A 19,071-nucleotide genomic window follows, 5' to 3' on the forward strand; every position below is an offset into this window, starting at 1 on the left:
CTTCCTGGAGCCAGAAGCAAAAGTCCACTTCCTGAAACAGAACCTCAGATAATTGCAACATTCAGCGGGATGAGTGCCCACAGGAAATCCAGGGTGGCAGTATAGGGTGTGGCAGTTCAGTAGGAAGCTCAGAGGTGCTTCTGAAGCAGAGGAAACAGAAGCACAGAGACCCGCCATTGAGACACAGGTTCTAGCCAATTCCTGGAGTGCTCATCCAGCTTGCCACAGAGCTCCTATTGCAAATGCCTTGTTAGACATTGATTAAAATTGCTCTAGTGGATGCTCAGCAGGCACTGAGTAGGTGTGTAATCAGGAATTATTATTCCTCCTTTTTATTTTTTGTTTTATTTTTGTAGTGCTGGGGACTGAACCCAGAGCCTCATGCATGACGAGTAAGTATTCTACCACTGAGCTACATTCCCAGCCCCCATTATTCCTTTTAAAGTTTCATATTTGCATGCAATCATTCCTTAAATAACTCAGTTCTCCCACTAATAATACAATTCTTAGCTCTTGTCCCAGGACCTGTCCAGTTTTGTGAATATAAAGATTGCCACTGAAAATGATCCAAAAACATTATCTGAGGTTTTCCTGCAAAAATGGGGTCAGAAGTCCAGGGAGAGCGGTAATCTCTTTCCCTGATTGTATTAGATTAGGAATAATGAAAAGGAAATAGCAGACCCATTTCTTGTAAGTCAAGACTGAAATCTCCACAAGGGCAGAGCCCCTGTACTTTCTGCTTACCCTTGTAGTTATGGTATCTGACATCATGATGCCCAGCCCCCCCCCCAAATATATATATATATATATAAAATATATATAAAAAATAAAATATATTTGTTGAGTGAGCGGCCAAATAGAGAAATGAATGAATGAAGCATGGGAAACTTGAAAAGAGAAGCCCAAAGGAAGCTCTCAGAATCGGGATCAGATAATAGCTGAGTGGGCTAGCTCTGATGTTTTTACAGAGGCAGATCTCTTCCAAGGGCCTTTCTATCCTGTGATTCTTCGAGGTCTTACGGATGTAGTGGGCATTTGTCATTTTTGCTTGTTCAGTGTCCATTTCTTCTTTTCTATTTTTCAATTTCCTTTTGGGAAATCACCTCTCCTCATTGTGTATCTTCTTGGGAGGTTGAATGTTGATAAGTACCTTCTACCAGGGAAAGTGAAGGAACCATATTCTTCTGTCTGTGCTTGTATGGTGTGACCTAACTCAGTCGATCAGGTGCTTTCTGCAGGACTCTGACCCCTGGCCAACTGACTGAAGGAGGGGAGGGTTGGGTGGAGGTAACTGAACTTGCTCACCAGAGTTCCTGCCTCAAATTCTTGCTGTGGTCCTTGCTGCCTGGCCCTCTGGAGCTTCAGTCAGGTCTCTGAGCCACTGACAAACTTCCAATGAATTCCCTTCCCTGTAGGTCAGTGAAAGTTGACTTGTACTGCATGCAACCAAGACTCCTGTCTGATAGTCTGATAGTGCAGGCTGGCTGCCCCTCCTGTGAAATGTCTCCTTCCTTTCATTTCATTTCTCTTCTAGGAAGCAATCCATGTTCACATCCTGGAAGGCTTCTCCTTTAACGTACATTCCAAACTATTGTTATTTGTCTTTTTAATTCCTAGGTTCTATCTTCTTATAATGGACACCTTGAATGTCAACCTCCTAATGTTATAAGGGAGGCTGACATTCAGGACAGGCTTTGTAGCCAAAGTGGCTCGAGTAATCTTGAAGGAAGAGGAGAGTTATGTTTCTTGTGTCCAGCACAGAACTTTGCATATGAATTCTGTAAAGAGAGCATGATGAGGCACCTTATGCATAAGGAAGCCTGGAGCCTGGGGTGTTTCCTACTGCCCACTGAGACATCCATTTTGTGATTTAGCAAAGGCGTATGGAGCAATCGGATCATTTGTGAGGTAAGTAGCGCAGGTATTAACTTCAGAAGATGAGTGAGGAAACCAGGGCTGGGTATACATGACTGGTTCAAGATCACACATGATGAGTAAGTGGCAGAACAAGATAAGGAGCTGGAGCTCTCTCCTCAGGAAGGAGGGACTGGCTAACAGGATTCCTCTCATCTAGTCAGGCACCTTTACTCTTCTTAGGCTCCAGTTCAGGCTTAGATCTTCCCATTCTCTGCAGCTGAGCTTTTGTAGGTACCCTCCCCCTAGAATATCCTCCCCTTCCTTCATAGTTCTGGTTTTCTAAATCCTCCTAATCTTCAAGAGCCATCTCATTCTGTATCTTCCTCTCAAGCCTTCCCTAGATTCATTCAGTTCATTATCTAAGCTTCAATGAAATCTCTTAGCTCCTGCTTCCAACCAGATTCCTGTCCTGAAAACTTCCCATGTGGAGAATTTGACTTGTCACTGGCATCCATCCTCCCTCACCATAAATCCTATTGCCCAGTCCCTCCTGGCCTGGGTCAGCCTTTGATTGTTTTCTTTATATGTACACTTGTCTCTCACTGGAGTGTCAGCTTCATGACACATAATATTCTTTTTTAAGCCTCATCCATAGACTTATGTTCACTGTGGGATCTTAATGTTTGTCTACTCAAAGAGCATGTGTTTTATCCCCACCTGCTGTTAACTGTTCAGTTCCTAAATCATGCAAAACTGATACCTTGTCAACCTGTTTCTAAAACTCCAGGAGAGTAGGGGGGAAATGCAGGGACTCTATGAGATGCATTCAGCAATTAATAATAACCAACACTTAATGAATACTTCCTAATTGCTAGGTCCTGTGCAAAACACCTTACATGTATTAACTCATTAGATCCTGATGACAACTATTATTATCCCCACTGAACAGAGGAAGACAAATAGAGGTCACTCAGCTAGTAATGGTACAGCCAGAATTCAAACCCAGACTGACTTGAGTCCACACTCTTAACTTGACACTAAACTCTATATGGGTAATTGAAAGTCTTTCTGTATCAAATTCCTTTCTAACCACTCTGCAAAGACAGGACTAAAAGGGCTAGAAAATAATATTTACTATGCTCCTAGTCTGGGTAGGGTATTTTGATAGCTGAGTAACACTTTACTAATATAATTCTTGTAATGAGTCTGTGAAGTAGGAAGTATTAACTCCATTTTAAGAAATTTGACTCCTAAAGCTAAATATTCAAATTTTAGTGTCTAGTTATGGATAGAGTTGGGAAGTTTCCTGATTCTGATTTTCTTTATTTTGGTAGTGCTGGGAATCCCTAGGGCCTCCTGCATCCCCGGTAGACACTCTACCACTGTGCCACATCCCCAGCCCAGGTTTCCTAATTTTCAAGGAAAGTCTTTAAAAGAAATAAAAGGGATAAACGTGAAGAGCACAGGAAGATACATCTGAATTATTAAAGAAACGTGTTAACGTGTATTGTATATTGAAGAATGGTGAGAGATTGTCAAAAAGGCTATTCTATTAACACCCACAGAGGGATTTGCTAATGAAATAAAGGAGCTGCCTGTCTTGGGCTTGAATTCAACTCCTGAACTTCCCAGGAGGCAATGGCAGAGGGGGCACCACCTGTCTGGGAGAACCAGGGAACCCGCTCTAGAGACAGGTTCAGCCCCTCTTTCTTTCCTCACACTCTAATTGGTTACTTTTTCCTGGACTCCGCCTCCTCCTAAGTCTGGACCATTAAAAGCAGCCAAGCCCTACACGACCTGGCTTGGGTCTCCAATCAGGTGCCAGGCCCACGGGTCCTTTCCAGAGAAGCCCCCTCTACGCGGGAGAGCCGCTCTGCTCTCGCCCGTGATTGGTCGAGCGCAGCACAGGTCCGCCTCCTCCTCCTCCGGATTGGCCAGCCGCCCTCAGGCCCTCGTCCCTGCGCGGCTCGGCCCCGCCCCGTGTCCCCCTTCACCGCCGGGCCTTGGGCGAGTCGCGTCCTCCCGAGAGCGGGCCCCGCCTCCGTGTGACGGCCGCACCGGGAATTGGCGGCGGCGCTGCAGCCATTTCCGGTTTCGGGGAGGTGGGTGCGGTGCGGAGCGGGACTTGGTGCTGCCGCCGCTGCCTCCAGAGCCTGCCTTGCGCCTGGTGCCGGCCGGACGATGCGGCCGGAACCCGGAGGCTGCTGCTGCCGCCGCCCTGCGCGGGCGAACGGCTGCGTGGCGAACGGGGAAGTGCGGAACGGGTACGTGAGGAGCAGCTCTGCCGCCGCCGCCGCCGCCGCAGCCGCCGCCGCTGCCGGCCAGGTACGACGGAACCGGGCGGCGGGTAGGGCCGGGGCGGTGGGCCGGGACCCCGCGAGTTGACGCCGGGGCCCGGCCGGGGCGGCCGTCGGGTGGGCGGAGGGGGCGGCCGGGCAGGGCGAGGTCGCGGTGACCGGCCGCCGGACTGGGCGCGGCTCAGGTGTGCTGGCGGCCGTGCCCGCGCGCTGCCCGGGCCTCCCGAAGCCCGGGGGCTCAAGGGCGGCGCGGGGCTCCCCATCCCCGCTCGCCCGAAGGTGCTCCCCTCCCCCCGGAGGCTTGGGCTGCGCTCGGAGCCCGCGGTTCCTCCCTCTCCTGATCCCGCCAGAAGTGCGGGCGGCTCCCCGGGGAGGCAGGGGGTGACCCTTCGGATCCAGGCAGGATCTGCGCAGGGGCTCCTGGTTTTTCACCCGAGGCTTCCTCCGCACACCTAGGCTTCCTCTTAGAATCCTGCAGCCGCCCAAGGAAAACCACCCTTGAGGTCCTTAGGAGGCAAAGAAAGTTAGGAGATGGAGCCCGGTGGAAACACACCCAGAGTCTTCCTACCGTGTTCTGGCCTTCCACAAGCAGGACAGGGGACATCGACCTGGCAGTGAACCCAGTCCGATGCCTCGAAAGCATTGTCCTTTCACGCCGCCCGCGGCGGTGAGACCCCCCTCCCGCGCTCCAGGTTGAGTAAGGTGGTCCCTGTGACTGAGCAGAGTGCTGCCACACAGGGGACTGTTGGGCAACTTGAGATGAGTCTCTGTACTAATTAACCAAGGTTGAATCATCAACCAGGTTCAGGCAGTTCTAAAATATTTTGAAAAGTTCTGCATTCACATTACTTATTTCCAGCCTTCCAATTCTCAGGACTGCCTAGGCTGCTGAAAAGTGTTCTTGAAGATGAGCTGTTTGAAAAAGATTCAAGATTAATGTATCTGGAAGAGTGTTGTGATAATTTAATTGATTTTAATATTTATAAGTCTTGTTCAGATATTAAAGAAAACTTTTTAAAAGTACCCCGTTCCCTTTAGCAGGACTGTGACAGTTGGAGTTTTGAGGGAATGGTGATCTTAATTTGACTTTAACATAAATATCTGGTAACCCCTCCACATCAGTAGCTGTGATGGATAGACATGTTACTGTTTGATATGAAACCTAGAAAAAGCATTTCTGCAGGTCCCATTGAGATACTGAGACTATAAGGGGGTGGGGGGAGTGGAGAATATATGAAAGAGACTTGATCCCCCAAGAATTTGTAAGATGTCAAGATAGAGAAGTTCACAGATTCAAACTTTTTAAGAAATAAAATTGTATGAGAGAGAATGTGATAAAAATCAGGTCATTATAAGTGGTGGAGGAATTTGTTGTTTTCCTCGCCATATAAATGACTAATAAGACAAAATTGATGTGGTGTAGAATGCAACATTGAAATATAATGGTGGAAATTAGAAAACACTTCACAGTTGAATGAGTGAGGTATAGTTTTTGGTTTTGTTTTATTTATTTATTTTTTTTGGGAGGGCGGGGTGGGGGAGCAGTACTGGGGATTGAACTCAGAGGTACTCTGCAGCCCTATTTTGTATTTAGAGACAGTCTCACTGAGTTGCTTAGCACCTCACTTTCTTTGAGGCTGGCTTTGAACTTGAGATCCTCCTGCCTCAGCCTCCTGAGCCCCTGGGATTACAGACCTGTACTCCTGTGAGGTATGGGTTTTTTTTTTTTTTTTTTTTTTTTGTGGTGCTGGGAATCGAACCCACGGCCTTGTGCTTGCAAGGCAAGCACTTTACTGACTGAGCTATCTCCCCAGCCCGAGGTATGGTTTTTAAGAGGAGAAAAGGAAGTCAAGTGAAAACTGTTCACATGTTAGAAGTGCTTTATATTTGAATGTTCTTTTCAGTCCCCAAGAATTATATTCTGATTAAACAGTCAATACAATTCCTCCCTTTCCATAATATCTTAATTTAGCATTTGTAGGCATGATACTTATTCAGAGGTTTCCAACTAATAAGATGAAGGAATATCAAGTTACTAATTTAAAATCTGTGACTGTAACATCTGGCTGACTTTTTTGGAACTTATTTTAGTAAACAGTTTCACTCAAGGCACATGGGTGGCATTTGGAAGAATGGTCTAATGGAATGCTGTGACAGCTGCAGCTTCCACTCTAGAAAACTATTTTTCCAGAGTCTTAAAAACAGACTTTAGACCTGTACATCTGCACATTCACATACAGGAATGTTTTTGAGTTTTCTTCATTCTTTCTCTTATGCCGAAGACAGATCTTGGTAACTTCATGAGGGCAGTAGAGTATCTTAGAAATATTTTTAAAGTTGTTTTTGTTTAGTTAAAGAGACTGTAACCACTACCTAATTTCCTTTTATTTTGGGGGAAATGTTGCCAGCTATGCCTCACAATACACATTAGATGTTGGGCAAGTAGGTGTGTGTTGAGCTTTTACTAAAATATGGATTATAACATGGTAGAAGATATAAATGCAATTCCTCACATAACCTAATATTTGTCTTTTAATAAACAGAGAAGTTACAAACTTTTAAGGTTTCCACAGAGTATGCTTCTGAGTTTGAAGGGATGGATGCATATGCTAAAATATTAACTCTTGGATCTGGTGGAGTTTGCTTAAATAGATGTTGTGATAGGAAGGAGTTTGGAAGCAATCCAACATTACTGTTTAGAGATGACAGTAGTTTTCAGAAGAGTTGACAATAAAGCAGTAATTTTTTCCATTCAGATGAGTGGGAGGAGGGTTAGACTTTGAGGTAAAGGGTGACAGTTGACCTTGGGGAAACTGACAGAATTCAAATCAGAATCTTTGGGTGGTGCACACCTGTAATCCCAGCCACTCTGAGGCAGAAGGATCACAAATTCAAAGCCATTTAGCAAGGTGCTAAGCAACTCAGTGAGACCCTGCCTCGAAATAAAATACAAAAAAGGGCTGGGGTTGTGACTCAGTGGTCGAATGCCCCTGAGTTCAATCCCAGTACCAAAAAAGAAATGAAGAGAAAGAACCTTTGGGTTTTATGTTATTCAATCCCTTTATCTCTTTATAGGACTTTACTAAAATGAATCTTGATAGAGAATTCTACTTTATTTTTAAAGATTTCCAGAGGATTTGCAGGAAATTTTCTCAACAGTGAGTTACATTTTCCAGTTATCTTAATTACAAAGAGTTTCTTTATGTGAATTTAACATTTCATTAAATAAATGACATGGTTTGGTTGCACCTGAAATAAAAGTTTGCCTGCTTGTTGTTTTTAAAACTCCATGTAAACAGCACTTTTAAAGAGAACTTCTAATGCTGGCAGTGGTGGCGCATGCCTACAATCCCAGTGACTCAGAAGGTGAAACAGGATTGCAAGTTCAGGGCCACCTTGAGCAATTTGTACGACCCAGACTCAAAATATAAAGCAAAGTAAAATGGACTGGTGATATCTCTCAGTGGTAGAGCATCCCAGGGTTCAATCCCAGCACTGTAAAAGAAAAACAAAAATTAGTTAGAAAACCGAGACTGGAGCTTCTGCCTAGCCCAGCCTGGGCACCATAGCCAGAGAGAACCTATCTCAAACAAACAAAAAGGATCTTCCATTTTATCTTCTTAACCAGTGAACTCGTGTGAAAGGGAAGAATATCATCTGCTTTTGAGACTGCTTTGAACTTTTCTTCCGTCTGGGAGTAGTTTTAATGAGATATTAGAAGTATAAGTCGCCAGAATAAGCAAGAGTGCATCTCCAGGAGGCCCTGGAGCACAAATCCTTTTCTTTTTTAGTACCTGGGGTTGAACGCAGGGGCACCTAACCACTGAGCCACATCCCTGCCCTTTTTTGTATTTTATTTAGAAATAGGGTCAGAGCTGAGTTGCCTAGGGCCTTGCTGAGTTGCCGAAGCTGGCTTTGAACTCATGATCCTCTTGCCTCAGCCTCCTGAGCTGCTGGGATTACAGGGATGTGCCCCTGAGCCCAGCACAAATTATTTTAAATAGCAAGATAGGCAAAATAGAAAGAAAAAAGTGTTGGTCCTGCTTCTTATACTTAGAAGAAGGCAAATAAATAACTAACGAAGGAGGGTTTACTAAATAGCTACTAGCTTTTGTTTCCATGGAAGGGAAACTGTAACTGGGGAACTAATGTGATAGTAGTTGAGGAAGGAAGTTGGGTCTGAGGCAGAAACAGGAGGAGTAGCCGGAATGACCACTATAACTGCTCAGGTTTGGCGGGGCCTGCTGAGACACCCTGAGGACCTCCAGGCTTTGCAGAAACAATGAGACTACTTACACCTTGGACTAAGATTTTTGTTTTAAATGCTTTTTTTCTTCAAGTAGAACATTTGATTTTCACTAGCTGGTTCTGAAAGATTCTAGTCATTTGTGCTATTCAAAATTCTCTTTAATAAGAATTCTTGGGACACATAAATAACTGTTCTTACGATAGTATTTTAAAACTTGGATTTTCAGCAAGGGCAGACTTGCCCACTTTTTTAGGCAGGGCCCAGGTACACTAGAAGCTTGTAGTACACTGATCAAGAGAGCTAATTGGTTGATTCAATTAGGTTCAGTTTTTCAAAGAAAGAAGCAGTGTTTATTGGTAGAATAGGCAATTGAGAGGGATGGGTAGAGGCAGTGTTTGCATGCTGAGTGGGTGTGCCTTACTTGATCAAATAAATGGTTTGTGACCTCAAAAGTCATTTGCCTTCTGAATAGTTTCTAAGAAACCTCCTATAATATAATTTGAAGTTTGTGGTAATTAGGAAAGCCCTTTTCTCTTGACCCATTTAATCTCAGAAAATTTATTTTATAATAGTAATCTTTAAGACTACTTTAATGACCTGTTCTAAAGGTTGAATCAGCTGTTTTTCTTTGGTTTTAAAATAATTTTTATTCCTGATTATAAACATAAATAAGACTTTAAAACACTGGGATAATCCTTGTTTGGGGGATTCATTATTTTAAAATTTACTTTTTAACTGATACATAAAACATAAAAATTATACATTTAATGGTGTACCATACAATGTTTAAATCAGGTTAAGCATATCTATTTCTTCAACATTTTTTTTTTTTCTGTATCAGAGGCTCTTAGCCACTGAGCCACAACCCCAGCCCTTTTTTTTGTATTTCATTTAGAGATAAGGTCTTGCTGAGTTGCTTAAGTCCTCACTAATTGCTGAGACTGGCTTTGAACTCAGTCGTCCTACCTCAGCTTCCCTAGCCACTGGGATTACAGGCATGGGCCACTGTACCTGGCCTGTCATTTCTTTATGGTAAAAACTCAAAACCACTTCTTGTAACTTTTAGAAACACACAGTGCATTGTTTTCTTTCCCACTCTCTAGCATACCAGAACCTCTTCTAACTGCAACTCAGAACCCATTGGTCAGCCTCTCCTCCTCCCCTTTCTTCCCACTCTTCCCGGGCCCCCATTCTACTTTCCACTTCGTTGAGGTCAAAGTTTTTAGATTTTACACATGCATGATATCATGTGGTACTTGTCTTTCTGTACCTGTCCTGTTTCACTTAATATAATGATCTCCATTTTCATTTTCATCCATATTATCAAACAGCAGGATTTTCTCAGGACTGAATAGCATTCCTTTGTGCGTGTCTACCACAGGTGTCCTTTTTTTTGTTCCAGGGATTGAACCCAGGGGTGCTTAACCACTGAGCTACATCCCAGTCGTTTTTAAATTAATTTGAGACAGGGTCTCTCTAAGTTGCATAGGGCCTTGTTAAGTTGCTGAGACTGGCTTTGAACTTGCAATCCTGCCTCAGCCTCCTAAGATGCTAGGATGGTAGGCATGTGCTACTGGTTTTCTTCAACTATTAACAGTAGAAAATATTTGCAACCTGGTTAAGGAAACATGTATTTCACAGGCCATTCTTGGAATATGACTATGGCTGTTACATTAAATACTACTTTATAGTTATAATGGTACGAATACACATTTTACTTATATGAAGAAAAAAACTTAGGTCTTTTGCTGGTCCCTTTGTCCCTAAAATAGGATAGGAAAGTCTTAAAGTCATTTCTGTCCTCTAGCAGTTTCCCTATCACCCTCAGGGCATGTCAGGAAATACACAGAGCTTCAAAGACAGAATCATATTCAAACTTTCTTTGAAAGTAGCTATAATAATGGTACATATGCACAATGGAGTATTACTCAGCCATAAAGAAGAATGAAATTATGGCATTTGCCAGTAAATAGATGGAACTGGAGACTGTCATGCTAAGTGAAATAAGCCAATCCCCCAAAACACCAAAGGCTGAATGTTCTCTCTCATATGTGGATGCTGACTCACGATGGGGGAAGGGAGCTTCACTGGATCCAACAGGGCAGAGTTGGGGGAAGGGAGAGGAGATGGGAATGGGAAAGAAGTAGAATTAATCAGACATAATTCTCCTGTGTTCATACATGAGTACATGACCAGTGTAACTCCACATCACATACAACCACAAGAATGGGAAGTTATACTCCATGTATGTATGATATGTCAAAATACATCCTACTGTCATATATAGTGAAAAAGAACAAATAAAAAATATTTTAAAAAAAGAAAGTAGCCATAATAAACACTCAAACCTTTTTGTTATTTTTAATTTTTAAAAATTTTTTTTGTTTTATTTTCAAACCTTTTTAAAATCCAAATTAGGTTTACTTCTTGAGGTGTATTCAACAAGAGCCAATGTATCTGAATCCAATTTCAAACTATTTTTTCTCTCAAATTCTGCATACAATATACATATTCACTCCAATTTAGAATTTCTCATTTCTACCTATGATGTTGAAATAATAATAATATTTAGTTTTCAAGAAGATTTAGTTATAGAAGTAACTAAATGGCAAAAAAAATTTGCAGTCTTAATTGTTCTATGCTTTATGCCCTAATTAAATATACCAACTGAATTTCAAGGTGTTCTTTTTTTCAATGTGTTGTGTTGTAAATCAGTCTTCTGCTTTCTGATAATTTCTAAGTACAGCGAGGCATGGAGTTGTACTGAGACTGTGGGTGTGATCCATCCTTATTCCAAACAACACGGCCTGAGGTTTGGGAAATATTCAACAATTGTGTAATAGATTAGAAACTATTATACAAATACGTTTTAAACGTGATGATCTTGAATTAGTCTAAATAAGCCTCTTTCTACCTAATTGATAAACTCATAAGGCCAATTTAAAAAAAAAAAAATTTGTAGTTGTGGATGGACAACATGCCTTGATTTTTTTATTTTATGTGTTGCTAAGGATTGAACCCAGTGCCTCACACGTGCTAGTCAAGTGCTCTGCCCCAGCCCTAAGGCCAGCATTTGAGATTTTACTATTTACTTTGTACCTGGTTTGTAATGAAAGTCAGGAGATGTGAGTTCAAGAAATAAGTGACAGTTGAAGCCATTGGTAAAGAAGATAGAAGAGGGCATTAAGCCAGAAGAGGGGAGGTAGCAGGGATTAGGACTAACGAATCCTACTGTTCCTGGGAGAAGACACATAGATGCAGCACACAAGCTGCTAAGGAAGGAGGATTGTGAAAACCTCCTTAGGAGGAAGTGGTACAAGAGAAGCTCAGGGAGACGGGCAATACCGTCTCAGGGTATTGCTCAGGGTAAGCAATACCTTTTGGAGACAAGAAACCAAGGATGCTAGTAGCAATAGGTACCATTTGCTGAGAATTTACTGTGTGTCAGGCCCTCTCCTGGTTAGTCTTCATCGAATCTTGATGAGAGCCTTAGTAGGTAAATAGTATCCCCATTTTACAGATACTGAAGTCCAGACCACTGAATAATTGGCCCAGGGTCAATAGTTACTGACTTGGAAGAGCCTGGGTTGTATTCAGCTTTGTCTGACTTTACTATGTCATTACAATTGGCAATACAGAATTTACTGGTAAATTAGACATTAGGGATGATAGTAGTTTTCATCTCTTGAGAGTTGGTTATATAGGCTGGTCTTTTCTTGGAATTTTACTGAAATGTTTGAGCCTCTCCCTACTGCATACCACACATACTAGAGAGAATAGTTTGGAGCTTTGTGCAGATCACACAAGCTATGCCACGCTCTGAACCAATGTTTCCAGAAGTGTCCTCTCTTTTCAGCAAATTTTGAAAATCAGGGAGCTTACATTTTTTCTTGCATTCAGGATAAATTTCCCGTTTTTTGTTTTTGTTTTGTCAATATGTAGCTCTTGTGGACTGGACTGGAAAGTGCTTTCAAAACTAGCTGCAGAACACACTTATAGTTTGACATGACCATTTTCCTGCTGACAACTGTAAAACAGAGAATGGAGGAACATGTCAGTTGAGGGGCATCCTGTGCATACTGGGCACTGATGTCCTCCTCTGTAGCATTTTCCCATAACAGACAGATGCAGATGCTTCCTGTAACAGACAGATCTGTGACAGATGGAGTAAGGAAGCTGGAGTGCAGTCCTGCCACCAGCTCTGCCTCTTCATCTGAGCCCTTGCCCCTCTGACATGTCCCGAGCCTGTAACACCATCTCCTCCAGTCTGTTCCCTCCACGAGACTGCATGTGAAAAGGAGCCCAATGTGCACCCATTTCCCTTCTCTGGGAACACTCCTTGCTGTGCAGGGTAGGGCCCCTGGCAGTCACATCTGTGCTTTGTGACCATGGTTTCTTGGTCATACTGATGGATCCTGGGTAAACACCTTTGCAAAAAGGATTTAATTTCAATAGGGAGAATTTGGTCTTTGAATTATCAAAGACCAAATATTATTTGTAATTATCGTACACACACGAATAAACTTATCAGATTTTATATACCTAAAAAATTGTGCATTCTTTTAGTTGTTAAAAACTAGTATTTGTTGAACATTTGTGTATTTTTCAATAAAACTTAAAATAGACACTTTGTAGTATTTTTCCTGTAAAATAAACATAATTTAACATTGTTTTATGTGAAAAAATAACATACTTGGAGAAAATTGAATCAACATATTAAAATAAAGAAAGAGGTCAGGATATAGCTCAGTTGGTAGAGTGCTTGCCTTACAAGCACAAGGCCCTGGGTTCAATCCTCAGCACTGCAAAGGAAAAAAAAAAGATAAAGAAAACAAATATCTCCTGAAATTCTGTAGCTCCAAAATACCCGCTGTAACATTTTGATGTACATCTTGCATATATTATACACATGTACATAGATGCATGCATACACACACGAATACAGGAAGAGATGTACTATTTTTTCCACATTTTTTATGGAAGATGTACAATTTCACATAAATTATACTACATGTTTTACGATCATTTTCTCATTTAATGTCATTAATATATTCTACTGCCAGTCAATATAGGCAAATGTCATTCTTTTAAAGGATACTTAAATTCCACAATAGATACATATGGCAAATGAATGAATCCCCAGTCATATATCCTACCCTATCTCTCTCATTTCTCATTCTTTCTTTCTTAACAAATTGATTCTAAAACTCATGCAGAAAAGCAAAGAACCAAGAAAAACTCAAGGCAGTCTTACAGACAAGTGGGAGAGAAATCACCTGAATTTGATAATATAAGACTGACCATACAACTGTAATAATTTGAGTTTATGATTTTGATCAAACAATAGAGAGATGGAGCAACAACACCAAACAGAAAAAGTAGTTTGATGGATGATAGTGGTGGCACTTCTAATGACAGGGACAGAATGCCTTTTATTATTGTTGAAACATGATTTTCCAGTGGAACAAAAGTAAAAATAGTTCCCCACTTGACACCATTGTGTAAAATTAATTCTAGGTTGTTAAATATCCAAATGTGAAAACCAAAAAGTTCAAAACTGTAGTGTATAGGAGAAATTTATGACCTTGGAATAGAAAATGAGTTTCCTAAAACTGCCAAAGCACAAATTGTGAAGGTTGATAAATTTGGTTATATAAAATTCCTATGCATAAAAAATGATGTAATACTCAGGGGAAAAAATTAGTAAAAGAAGTACAAGCCAGATGTGGTGGTACATAACTGTAATCCTTGCTACGCCAGATGCTGGGGCAGGAGGCTACCAAGTTCAAGGCCAGCCTGGGCAACTTAGCAAGACCCTGTCTCAAAATAAAATTGAAAAAGGGCTGGGGATATAACTTATTGTGTTCTATCTTCACCATCTCTCTCTGTTTCTCTTTCACACACAAACAAAGTGCAAGACTTCTATAGTGCAAACTATAAAACATTGTTGAAATTAAGGAAGATCTAAATAAATGAAAAGATTTTTGATATTCATGGATTGAAAAGTCATTGCAGTGGAAAAACTCTTCAAACTGACCTACAGATTCAAAATCCCAGCTGATTTTTTTGGTGATATTCACAAACTAATCCTAAAATTCATATGGAAATATGAGAGACTAGGAAGAGATAAAATCTTGAAAAGAAAGAATACAAGTGGAGAACCCACTCCTCAACTGCAAAACTTACTGTAAGACCACAGTGATCAAAATAATGTGATCCTAGCACAAAGACAGATGGAACAGAACAACAGAAGAGAATTTTTAGTCCAGAAATAAAGATCTATAATTATTTTTTATTTGCATTTATAATTCAAGGGAGGAAAAAATGGTCTATTTAAAGAATGGTACAGGAATTACTGGATATCTATGTGCAAAAGAACTAATTTGAACCCACTGCCTCAAAAAAAAAAAAAAAAAAAAAAAAAAAAAGCATGCCAAGGGCGCAGTTCAGTGTTTAAAGACTTAATATCTACAACATATAAAGTACTCTTAATAACTTGACAGTAAAAATATAATTCATTTAAAAGATGGGCAAAAAGTTTGAATAGACATTTCTCTAAGGAAGATACACAAATGATTAATAAGCTCATGAAACAACATTATAGAAAGGCAAATCAAAACCACAATGATATACCACTTCACAAAGACAGATTTAGGGATAGGGTTGTAAATCAGTGGCAGAGTTCTTGCCTAGCATGTGAAAAGCCTTAGGTTTAATTCCCAGCACTGCAAAGTAAAAGAAAGGAAAAAAAGGCAGGCCTAACAAATTCGTGAAGATGTAGAGAAGTTGAACCCTCATAAAATGCTGGTGGAGTTACAAAATTATGCAGCCACATTAGAAAGCAGTTTCTCAAATGTTAAACATAGACTTACCGTATGACTCAACAAATCTCCCAAGAGAAATGAAGTACGTGTTCTCACAAAAACGTGTATGTGAATGTTCCTATCAGCATTACTCATAGTAATCTAATAGTAGAAGCAATTCAAATGTTCATCAACTGAGTAAAAGATACAGAAAATAAGATGTATCCATTCAAGGGAATATTAATATTATTCAGGAATAATAAAAGAAATGAAGTATTTAAGTGCTAATACTGTTTGCAGCTAGGTGTTTACATAATAAAAGTGTTTTAAAATACCTGGGAACGATAAACTCCAAATTAGAGTTTATGCCTCTAGGGGAAAAGAGAAATAGCATTTCCCCAGGGTAGACTTCATGGATGGATTAAGAACTTAAATGTAAGTCAGACCATGACACTATTGTGAATGGCTTCTGATCACTGATAACAAAATACCAAGTTTCCACAGAGCTTAGAAGGTCTTGTGTGACCTGACTTTCTTGTACCTTTCTAACTTCATGTCCTGCCAGGTCACTTACTGCAGCCAAGCAAGCACACCTGCCTCAGGGGTTTGCCCTCTCAGTTACTATAGCGAGGAAAACTGTTTTCCTTAGTTCTTTTCCCTACTTCATGACAATCTCTGGCACACCTTACTTCCTTCAGAAGTGGTCCCTAACCATCCTGTCTGAAATGCGCTCTTTCCCCAATTCTTTTTTTTTCTTTTTGTAGCACCTAAAACTGCCAGCTGCCTAGTGTGATATGGTATATCTATTTGCTTATTTACTGTCTGCCTCTGTCCCTGGAACATAGCTGCTGTACCCTTTAGTGCTCAGATCATGCCTAGCTCATACTAAGGTTTCATTAAATATTACTTGAGTGAATGATGAATGTATGATAACCTGAGTGTTTTTTAAATGGGAAAAAAATCTGAGTTAGTCAGCTTTTCATCACTGTGACCAAAATGCTTCACAAGAATTTAAAGGAGGAAAAGTTTAACTGGGGCTCATGGTTTCAGAGGCTCAGTCTACTGTTAGCCAACCCCATTGCTCGAAAGCTGTCAGTTCATGGCAGCTAGGAAGCAGAGGGTAAGAGAGATGCCAGTGACAAGATCAGTCCAAGATCACACCCACAGTGACCTACTTCCTCCAGCCATGCCCCACCTGCCTGTAGTTACCACCCAGTAGTCCATTCAAATAGTTAATTCATGAAATGGATTAATCCACTGATGAGATTACAAGTCTCATAATCCAATCATTTCATCTGAACATTCCTGCATGGCCTAACACCAGCTTTTGGAGAGATACCTCATATCCAAAGCTTAATGACCTCTAAAGCAATAAACTAATTGTTGAGTTGTGTTTTTTTTTTTTTTTTTTTTTTTTTTGGTGGGGTACTGGGAATTGAACTCAGGGGTGCTTAACCACTGATCCAAATTCCAAGCCCACCCCCCCCACTTTTTTTTTTTTTTTTTGAGATAGTCTCACTTGGTTACTAGGTCCATAGTTGCTGAGGCTGACCTCGAACTTGGAGTCCTCCTGCCGCAGCCTCCTGAACCACTGGGATTACATGTGTGCATCACCACGCCCAGCTAATTGTTACATTTTGATGAAGCTAAGGGTTGATATATATACATATATATACATATATGTACATATATGTATATATCTAACTTTTAAATTAATCAGTATGATATTTCATATGAACTCACTGACAAATCTAGCTCCCTGAAATGTTATAGAAATATACAGGAAATGGACGGTGGTGGTATATATGCCATTAAAGAAACTCAGTTTAATTTTTAGTGTTTCAGGTTTTCAGGTGGTTAAACAACAGGGGATGTCTAAATTTCCTTACTAGTGACAGCTTGTGAGAGAGTAGGAAGAGGGCCATTGAAGGTTTTGATAGTCTGGAAATACACCCTGGAATACCCCCTCACCTCCACATTAGCTCTTTTTTTTTTTTTTTTTAAAGTTGTGGATGGATATAATGCTTTTATCTTATTAACTGTTGTGCTGGGTATCAAACCCAGTACCTCAGCAGTAAGGGTTAGGTCTTTTTAATGACCAGCAAGGGCGGGGAGTGACTTCTGCAGCCTCCCACCCCACTGTCTTACCAAGGGTTTAATCTGTGCAACCTAGGCAGGTGTGACAGAGGAAAGGAAACCTGTTGGCAAGGATTTGTAGTCACACCTCTCTTTTCTCACTTTAATTTGAAAAGCCAAGAAGCAGGGCTGAGAAACCAGGCTGTGATCACTGGTTAGACTAATAATCTACCTGCTGCATACAGGGTAATTTCTGATTGCTTCCTTTGTAAGTTTGGCTTTTATATAAGCAGAGAAGCAGGTTATTTCCAGCACAGCAAAATTTGTTGGTGTTAAACCTCATTTCCTAAAAACAGACATTTTCTTAGCAGAAAACAATTTCTCAAGCAGAGGAAATTTATACCACCATTTATCTCAATACACGTGTACCTAATAATATAAATAGCAAAAATACCTCATTGAGAAGCAAAAATAAACTGACAGATGAGTGTAAAATACAATTCTAATATTAAGCTACTAATGATTTAAAACAACCAGATTAACCCACTAAGTCCCAAGTTTTCAATTCTGTGACTATGATAAATATTCAAATATTATTTTAAAGTTATTGCAAGTAGCACATCTGTTACTCAATTTAAGTTTTTATAGGTGTTCCATATCTTAAACAATAGGACAAAATGGGTTAAGCTGAAGTACCTCTAAAATAGAGGAAAATCTGATTGACAGCAAATCTCAGGAATATGCCTTAAAAAAAAAAGATAAATAAAAAAATGTGAAGAACCACATTGATATTAAAATCTTTCTTTTTTTAAAATGGTACTGGGGATTGAGCCCATGGGATCTTTGTAAGTTGCCCAGGCTAACCTTGAATTTGCAGTCCTCCTGCTTCAGCCTCCCAAGTACCTAGGATTAAAGGTGTGTGGTGTGTACTACTTCATCTGGCAACTTATTCTTTTATCTCAAAAATCATGTTAATATTTAAGGATTATCTTTTATTTGTATCATCAGATACTGAGTACTGTTCTTGAAATATAGATAGAAATTAAATATTTGTAGGATGAGTGAAAAAAACGAAGTAACTATGACAATTTTGAGTTTCTTGGTAGAATAGGGCCCTGAGTTCCTAGAAGCTTTGATATTGGAAAATTATTTTTGCGGTTTTGAAAATGTTAAAATATGAGGAAGCTTCACACCTGGGTATCTGAAATTAAAGGAGGGGAAGATCAAGTTGTGAGAGATTTCCCAAGTCTAGAAGTGCTAAAGTAATGAAGGGAACCTGTAGACTACTGTGCCCAGTGCCTCTGTCTCCTGTCCTTCAATCCTAGTCCTCCCTCTAGGAAAGCAGAAGTCTTTGACTTTTTGCCGGACAGTGTCTGTGAAAGACCTTCATAGGCTAGAGTCAAGTTTACTTCTACCTTTAGCTGAGGCAGATATGGCAAGGGGCAGAGCACCTCTATCTGAACAGCTGGGTCAGGCAGGTCTGAAGGTCAAGTGTAGGACCTTTGTGACTTGTTACAGGTTTTACCTGCTAAGCACTGTAAGATTGTCCTTAACTTCAAATGCCCTTTCAAGTCAACCTCCAGGCTCTTCAGCATTTATGTCTTATGCAAAAAACTGGCCACATATTTGGGGTTCTTCAGGAATTCAGTCTGTTGTGCCAGCTCAACAGTTGTCATAAGCTCTGCTGGGTTCTCTCCCTCTTGGTAGAGTTCTGCCTAGAACAAACCCCATGTTCATCTGCCCTTGCTCAAACTCTGCAAGTACCATAGTGAGAGACAGTGGCTGGCAA

General features: G+C 40.7%; 1 protein-coding gene across 1 annotated transcript in view; it reads left to right on the forward strand.

Moving 5' to 3' along the window:
• Nucleotides 1–3,851: 3,851 nt before the first annotated feature.
• The window catches only part of SPTLC2 (serine palmitoyltransferase long chain base subunit 2), a 112,903-nt gene continuing 97,683 nt past the window's right edge, over nucleotides 3,852–19,071 (forward strand). The window contains exon 1 of the mRNA XM_079130177.1: nucleotides 3,852–4,182. Coding sequence (XP_078986303.1) covers nucleotides 4,039–4,182 — 144 coding nt within the window. The 5' untranslated portion in view covers nucleotides 3,852–4,038. The remainder of the gene's footprint in view (nucleotides 4,183–19,071) is intronic.

The sequence above is a fragment of the Sciurus vulgaris genome, assembly GCF_902686455.1.
Source record: "Sciurus vulgaris genome assembly, chromosome: 2".
Classification (NCBI taxonomy): domain Eukaryota; kingdom Metazoa; phylum Chordata; class Mammalia; order Rodentia; family Sciuridae; genus Sciurus; species Sciurus vulgaris.